This window comes from Python bivittatus, unplaced genomic scaffold (assembly GCF_059951505.1).
Source record: "Python bivittatus isolate LINGU-HERP-01145 unplaced genomic scaffold, Pbiv_v1 ctg000080_np1212, whole genome shotgun sequence".
NCBI lineage: Eukaryota > Metazoa > Chordata > Lepidosauria > Squamata > Pythonidae > Python > Python bivittatus.
Window position 1 is genome coordinate 44,390,654 of NW_028277035.1, and position 8,424 is coordinate 44,399,077.

The 8,424-nt window shown below is 40.2% G+C and overlaps 1 protein-coding gene across 1 annotated transcript; it reads left to right on the forward strand.

The window, feature by feature from the left end:
- The first annotated feature begins 244 nt into the window (after window positions 1-244).
- Window positions 245-8,208, forward strand: TMED9 (transmembrane p24 trafficking protein 9). The gene is made up of 5 exons (XM_007420322.4): window positions 245-754; window positions 981-1,081; window positions 2,048-2,173; window positions 2,303-2,449; window positions 5,181-8,208. Exons 1-5 carry the CDS (start codon window positions 607-609, stop codon window positions 5,328-5,330), a joined length of 672 nt encoding a protein of 223 aa, XP_007420384.1. The 5' UTR covers window positions 245-606; the 3' UTR covers window positions 5,331-8,208.
- The last annotated feature ends 216 nt before the right edge of the window (window positions 8,209-8,424 follow it).

Consider the following 8,424-nt stretch of genomic DNA (forward strand, 5'->3'; position numbering starts at 1 on the left):
GCATGAAACCAGCTGGGTGACCTTGGGCACTAACTCTCTATGGGTCCTAGGAAAGAGGAGGCAAGGGCAAACCACGTCAGAAAATCTTGCCAAGAAAACTGCAGGGACTACTCCAGGCAGTCACAAGGAGTCAACACTGACTCAAAGACATAAAATAAAACAGGCACATAGTATGAAGGTGGGTTTTTTATGTGAGAACAATTTTGAAACTCCGTACACGTATCTTTCAATTCTTTCATCTTCATAATATGCAAAATCGAATTTCATAGCTGGTACAAGTCAGTAGAATGCAATTCTGGAATGGTAGGACAACCCCGGGCTCAGTTATTTGCGGGTCGGGCAGAAGCGGGCCCGCCGAGAACGCAGGTCTGGGGTTGCTCCACAATTTCCCAGCCTTCAACACGCCGTACCAGCCACTAATCATAGCGGCGCTTCCACTGGCTAGGAAAGGGGAAGCTCTCCAATCCGCGCTCGAGGCTTCCCCCACTTCCTTCCCGATTGTCTCTGGGAGTTGTAGTCTCTCGGGCTGTACCGGCGCGGGACCTACCCTTCGCTGTACAGCGATTACGTGGCGCGAGAGCGGAGGCAGGACGCAAGTGCGGCATCATGGCGGCTCCCGGTGGTTGGTCTAGTGTGCTCTTGTTGCTGCTTGTGGCGGGGATCGCACCCCCTGCGTGGGGCCTCTACTTCCACCTGGGCGAAACGGAACGCAAATGCTTCATCGAGGAGATCCCGGACGAGACCATGGTCATCGGTGCGCGGGGGGAGATGGGGGAGTTGCTTCTATTAGAGAGGAAGCTCTGAAAAGGCTGCTGACTGGCGGGGTGACGCGAGGGGCGACCGAGCAGGAGGAGTCATGTGCCGAGGCTTGTGGTGGGAGTGGGGGTGCTGTGGGAAGCGTGTGTGGATGGGACGTGATGGTGGGCTTTGGGAATGAGCGGTTGAGCTGTTCAAGGCCAACTTCCCCCTCTGCCACACAGGGAATTACCGGACGCAGTTGTATGATAAGCAGCGAGAGGAGTACCTTCCCGCCACTCCCGGCCTGGGCATGTTTGTGGAAGTGAAGGACCCCGATGAAAAGGTACATTAGCGCATGGTCTGTGGGTTTTCAGATACACTCCTCACTCGGAGAGCCCTGTCACGTGTAGACCATTCAGGAGAAGCTCTTTTAAAGACTCAACTCACCAACCAGAACCAAGTGCTGCAAAGTAATGGATTGAGTGAGTGTAAACAGGCACACGTGCTGAGCCTGGGAATTTGACCAGTACCATATGTAACCAACAAATTCCTTCATGCCCAGATCTGTACTTTTCTCACATCTATTCTATTCCATTGCTATACTTAGGCAATTTACTGTATCTTTGCAAAGCTAAACAAATCATCTGGCCACCTTTCTGATCATATGTGAGTAAAAGAGACATTCCTTTTTGAGCTGTAAAAAAACAACAAAAAACTTCAGTTGCAGTTTCCTGTTTGGAATATAGATACAAATTAATCTGCAATGAAAAAAATACAGAATGGCATTTGTGGTCCTTTATTCCCTCTTTTATTTTATCTTTGATTACTCAAGTATGTAAGGCTCATAATAACACAAATAAGTTAAATAACATGAGTTACCTAGCAAATACATGAAGAAGTAAAAGAAAACAAATCATATTTTCCCTAATAAGAAACAGGGTTGTACAGCATGTAGGATGAACTATACAAAAATTCCATACTGTTTGTCCCTTACTCTCCCCAGATAAGTACATTGACTGTTTCAAGCACCATTTTTCAAATAATGGATTTCATTCCCATACTTAATATCATATGTTTCATAATTTAATAAGTGGACTACAGTTTTGATGCCAAAGTATATACTATGAAATCCTGAGTATTGAACCATGCCCTAAAAATAGACTGCGCTTAGAACATTTAATACCTGCTACATGATAAGAAGGATTGCAAGAAAATGTCCAGTCTTATTCAGACTGAAACTCCAGATACATATCTTTTTCATCTGCTGAGTTTTCTTATGTGCTCTGTCATGCATCTGTTCCATTTATAGGTGGTATTGTCCCGGCAGTATGGCTCAGAGGGCAGATTCACTTTTACTTCACACACCCCAGGAGAGCATCAGATTTGCCTGCACTCCAATTCCACAAAGTTTTCCCTTTTTGCAGGAGGCATGCTGGTAAGAATATTTTTTAGACTAACAAGATTTTTTTTCTTATGCTTGCTTGTCACATCAGCTATTAAGGCATCTTGCTATGATTGATATTTGCACCTCAGAAGTTTTACTGTTATTTTAATTTTGTTGCAGAGGGTCCATCTTGACATCCAAGTTGGGGAACATGCCAATGATTATGCTGAGATTGCAGCTAAGGACAAGCTGAGTGAGCTGCAGTTGCGTGTTCGCCAGCTTCTGGAGCAGATAGAACAGATCCAGAAAGAACAAAACTACCAAAGGGTAAGACAGGCAGGACTATGGCTCTGTGGTAGTGCGACCTGCCACATGTGCAGACTGCATGTGGACTTTTAACCATTTAAAGGACTAGGCAACAGACAACAAGGAAATCTTCTTTTCCTGAAATATAGGATATAAAAATATAGAACTAGCCCTGCTGAATCAGGCCAAGGCCCATCTTAGTCTAGCATTTGGATTGTCACACAAGCCAGCAGACGTCAAGCAGGAGGTGTGGATCTCTGTACTGTCCTTGTTCCTCTACAAGTGACGTTTAAAGGCATACTGTTCCCGCAATTTATATTTTAACACTGAGTTTTCAAAACTGATGGCCCTTGATATACCTGTTTCTATGAATTTTCCAGTTTCCTTTTAAAGCAATCCAAGTTAGGGCCATCGTCTTGTGGTAATTAATTGCATAAGTTTATTATACACTATATGAAAAAAAAAGACTTTTTTTCACCTGTTTTAAATCAGCTTGATTGGACAACTCTGATCCTAATGTTTCCCTAGACTATGCATGATTTTATATATTTTGATCATATTCCCTATCAGCTGCCATTTTTCTACACTGAAGTGTCCCAAATGTTTTAGCTTTTTTGGTAAGAAAAGTGTTTGAGCTCCTGATCTTGGTTGCCGTCTTATGCACTTTTTTTTCAACAACATCCTTTTTCAAATATGGCAGCCAGAACTTTCTACAGTATTCAGGATGCCGACATAAAATAGTATGTCTGTAATTTGTCTTTTCCACAGTTACTGCATACTCTTCGGACTCAAAGTCTGAAGAGAACTATCCACTATGACCCTGAGATTTTTTTTCAGGTTAGTTACAGATAGCTCAGATCACATCTATGTACAGTGGTACATAAAAGTTTGTGAACCCTCTTGAATTTTCAATATTTCTGCATAAGTGTGACCTAAAATGTGATCTGTTCTCCACACAAGTCCTAAAACTAAATAAAGAGAACCCAATTAAACAAATGAGTCAAAAACATATTTGTTCATTGATTGAGGAAAAATATCCAAAGCTACGTATTTGTGTGTGGCAAAAGTATGTGAACTTTTGCCTTCAGTAACTGCCGTACCCCCCCTTAGGCAGCAATAACTGCCACTAAATGTTTACAATAACCATTGATCAGTCCTGCACATTGGCTTGGAGGAATTTTAGTCCATTCTTCCTTACAGAACAGCTTCAGTTCAGGGATGTTGGTGAGCTTCCTCAGATGAACTACCTGCTTCAGATTCTTCACAACATTTCTATAGGATTAAGGTCAGGACTTTGACTTGGCCATTCCAAAACCTTACCTTTCTTCTGCTTTAACCATTCTTTGGTCATACAACTTGCATGTTTTGGGTATTGTCTTGCTGCATGACCCACTTTCTCTTGAACTTCAGTTCATGTACAGATACCCTGATATTTTCTTGTAGAATTTGCTGGTACAATTCAGAATTCATAGTTCCCTCAATGGTGGGAAGCTGTCCTGGCCCAGAGGGAGCAAAGCAGGCCCAAACTATGATATTGACACCATCATGTTTCCCAGATAGGATAAGGTTCTTATGCTGGAATGCAATTTTTGCCTTTCACCAAACATAATGCTTTTCATTCAAGCCAACAAGTTCTATTTTGGTCTCATCTGTCCACAAAACATTCTTCCAATAGCCTTCTGACTTATCCACATGGTCTTTTGCAAACTGCAGATGGGCAGCAGTGTTCTTTTTGGAGAGTAGTGGCTTCTTGCAACCCTGCCATGCACACCATTGTTGTTCAGTGTTCTAATGGCGGTCTCATGAACACTGACATTCGCCAATGCAAGAGAGGCCTTTAGTTCCTTAGAATGAATTTTTGATTCATTTATTTAATTGGGTTCTCTTTACCAAGTTTTAGGACTTGAGTGGAGAACAGATCACATTTTAGGTCATATTCATGCAGAAATATTGAAAATTGAAAAGGGTTCATAAACTTTAAAGCACCACTCTAAATGTGAAATTAGGGTGCTTTGTCCAGATGTATATTGTTTTACACTTATTTAAATTGAACCATATTTCTATTGGGTTGACCAATCATCCAGTTAAAAAGATCGGTCTGAGCTCTTCATAAATCATGTTTGGATTTCACCACTACCCTTACTAATTTGATATCATCTGCAAACCTGGCCAATTCTCTGCTTACCCTAAGTCACGGTTGTCATGAACAAATTAAAAGGCATCAGTCCCAACATAGATCTTTGTGTGTCTTGCGACTCTTACACTTATTCTGACTGTTTGGTTTTGCTAATTCTCAAAAGGACGTGTTCCCTCATTTCATGACCATTAAGTTTACTCAGGAATCTTTGAAGAGGAGCTTTTGACAAGGCTTCTTGAAAGTTAAAGTTTTAACTAGAGAACTCTTCCAGTCAAGAGATAGTACTGGGCTAGATGGATAAATAGTCTGACTTGGCATAAAGGAGCTTCCTAGTTCCTCAGAAGCCCTGTGGAAATCTTCAGTAGCTTCTCTGGAATGTACAGCTGGGGTGGGAAGTTGCCATTGTGCACATGCACCACAGACCATAAAGTGCTGATGTGGGGGAAAGGCCATAAAAGGGAACAGGTCAGCCCACATGCCTTACTGTTATTAGGGTATTGCTGAAGGTATACACAGCTTTCTATATTTTGCTGTTTACCAAAATCTGTCCATAAAATGTATCCCATTGGATTTTAATGTTGTTTTGTTAATGTATTTTTCCCTTTCTTTTCTCAGTGGCGAGAGGAGCGCTTCCGGCAAACCAGTGAAAGCACAAACCAGCGGGTTCTCTGGTGGTCCATAGTCCAGACTCTCATTCTTGTAGTCATTGGAGTTTGGCAAATGAGGCACCTCAAGAGTTTCTTTGAAGCCAAGAAGCTGGTATAAAAAGGAAGTAATATCAGCCCAAAGCCTGCATTTCTCCCATGAGCAGTTCCTGGCACTTCAGGTGTCTGCGTTGATCCTCTCTTCTCTCATTGGCTCTTTCCACCAGACTGGTTACTTGCCAGGATTTGTGCCATCTACCTCCCACTGCCTCAGCTCTTCTTCCCCCTTCAACATCTCAGCCTGTGGTGATTTTAGTGCAGTGTTTTGGCCCCAGGAAGTTGCTGCCTTCTTTCCAGATAGTCAAGACCAGCCCACCCCTCCTTCTCTTCCTACTCTTTAGCTCTGTATGAAGAGTTGTTTTGTTTTGTCTTTGCAGAGAGAGGAGAAAGGCATTGTGTCTTCAATTTTTTTTCTGGCTAAATATGTTCTTCAAAATTAGACTGTCTTCTGAAACGTGATTGGAACTTTGTATAGCCAGCATCACAATATATCAAAGCCAAGAAAACTGTTGCTGTTTTTAGCTGTGTTATATATGTACTAGCACTGATTTCTAAATACCACCAGTGCATTGCTCAGGAGAATGTTTTGAATGAGAAGATCTGAAGGCTGTCCTTGCATTTCTCCTGTTCTATATATTTGTCATAGATGAGATTCAGTTTGATTTGGGGATTAGCTTCTGTGGAATTAATAGATGGACCATATTAGGATTCTTTCTGAAATAAATCTGTGTTGCAGGGTTAATATGCTGATCACTGGGCTACTAATAAGGGATAAATAAGTATTGAAATTTACTTATGCTCTCCTCCTATAGTTTGTTAGAATTAAATTAATTTTTCCTGTATACATCTAATCACCATTTTCTGGCAGATAGGATACTTCATTTTCTCATTACTGTGAATGTATAAGCAGTTGCAAAGTTGCTTTTACAGCAATGCAACTCTTAAAGTAGCAGCATTCAATGGCATATTTGCAACGGTATCTGCAGCAAACCACAGTGAATCCAAAATTATGGCATATGTCACCTACTTGCATCCCAGTGTGTGATATTTGTATATAGTCAAGGCATTTGCATGGCAGTATCACACACATTTTGTTATCTCCCCTGTCCTTGTAGATGCCCAGGTATCCATGTGTCTGCTGCTCTGCCAACAAAATCCTAATTACATTTACTTGGAAGAAAATTCTACTGATTTCATTGGAACTTCCAAATAAAGTTGCTAATATTTGTAGCTTAAGTCTCCTTTGGGTTTCTTTTGCCAAATTCCTGGGTATCTAGCAAATTCTACATAGTTATTCTTTCAAAATTAGGGAAGCACTCCCTTGTTATCTCTTCAGCATCTAAATATGGGGATGCAATTTTGGGAGGAGGAAAGAGAAAAAATGGCTTTGATCAGACATTAAAATTTGTGGCCAGTAAACCATATTCTATTATATTAGTGAAAGAATTAACTGCCTAAATTTTGCTTCTCCCCTTGTGCATCTGGTTATAATTCTTTATATTCTAGATAGTTACATGTCATATTCTAACAGGCAGTGCTTCTAAGCTGCAAAGTTTAAGCCACAGTTTCTTAGTTTGGAACTCAAGGGAAACTGAACAAGGTCAAGGCCTCAAATATGGGTATACAAAAGAGAGTGGCAAAATGATGGGAATGTTTTGTGTTGTCAGAATATTCATTTTGCACTCAGATTGTTTTGTCTGAACCTGGCCATTATTTATGGAGAACTAGAGTGAAGGTTCTGTTACTGCTTTATGTTTGTAAATACTAGTTCTGAATAAGCTTGAAGCATTGTCTGTTGGCTTATGTTGACCATCTGATTTGCTTTTTTTCTTTTAATGGAGAGTATGGCAGGATTGGTAGAATGAATGCAAGTGCTGTTATTGTGCTCTGTTCATCCCATTGCCTATCCACACCTCCTTTTCACTATAAAAATCTGAAAGTGTTATTTTTAGTTTTTGTGAAGAGTGAGCATAAAACCTATGTGGATGGTGTGTTATTTGGCCAGCATATGTTTGACAGTTAATATATAAATTTTTTCTACATGGGTATGCATAAGATTTGCTTTCCTAAATGCTAACGATAAAGTTTATTACCTGAGCAGACTGCAGAACTCTCTGTAAGACAGGGAACTAGAAGCAACTGCAGTGAGTTCTGTGATTCAGATGATACTAAATGAGTCTAATAAACCTTGTTTGTACATGGCATGAATGTGTTGTGTACCTGGTTTAATAAAACAGGTGGGATAGTGATTTTATTGCTGAAATACCTGAGGATGAACTTAAAGTGTTAAGAAACTTGAGTCAGACAAATTCACTCCAACTTGTTTCCAATTATCCAATATACTAGAAGTCACAAACAATGTTGAGGAATAGAAGTCCACTCAAAATAATTGTTTGTGGGCATTCAGTTGTATCTGAATCTTGAGTGGACTATATGACATGCCAAGATTGATTCCGAAAGAAACCTTGATGTATTGGGAAAATGGGAGCTTTTTAGAAGGATTCTTGTATTGTTACCCTGTTCTTAGAATGTGGTGTGTTGAAAAGGAGGCCTTTGGAATTGTTTTCAGTTTTGTAATAACCTAAACATTTTAGAATGACACCACCAAACTTTCGCACACTGGTACACTCAAGGTATGATGGACTATAATCCAAATTATGAGTCAGCATAGCCATTCATGGGCATATCCAAGATATCAAAAAGGCACTAAATTAGTATGTCTATACAATCCAGTTGAAAAGTTTAAGATTCTAGCCACCTTACTTTTACTGCTATACTTGAAACAAGTTATCATTTAAGTGGGAGAAGAAATAGCTAAAGCTTTTAGGGGAGAGAGGGTAATTTTAATAAATGATCTGTCCTTGATTTTGTTTTTTGAGGCTACTTAACTCTGGTTGCTATTGTAATGAGAGAAATTAAAAATGGTTCTTTCCTTCTAAAATGTGTACTATCTTTATTACATTCTACATTCTGTGCCAGAGGGCAACTAGATAGGCGTTTTAGCACTATATGCTTAATACGTGGTTAAAGACTTTAATTCAATACATTTAAAAATTCCATCCAACAAAAGCTGAAATGTTAATAAATGAACGTAAATCAATGAGCCCTTCTCCCGGCGCTGCTTAAAAGTTCGCCATGCCTTTTGATTTCTGCTT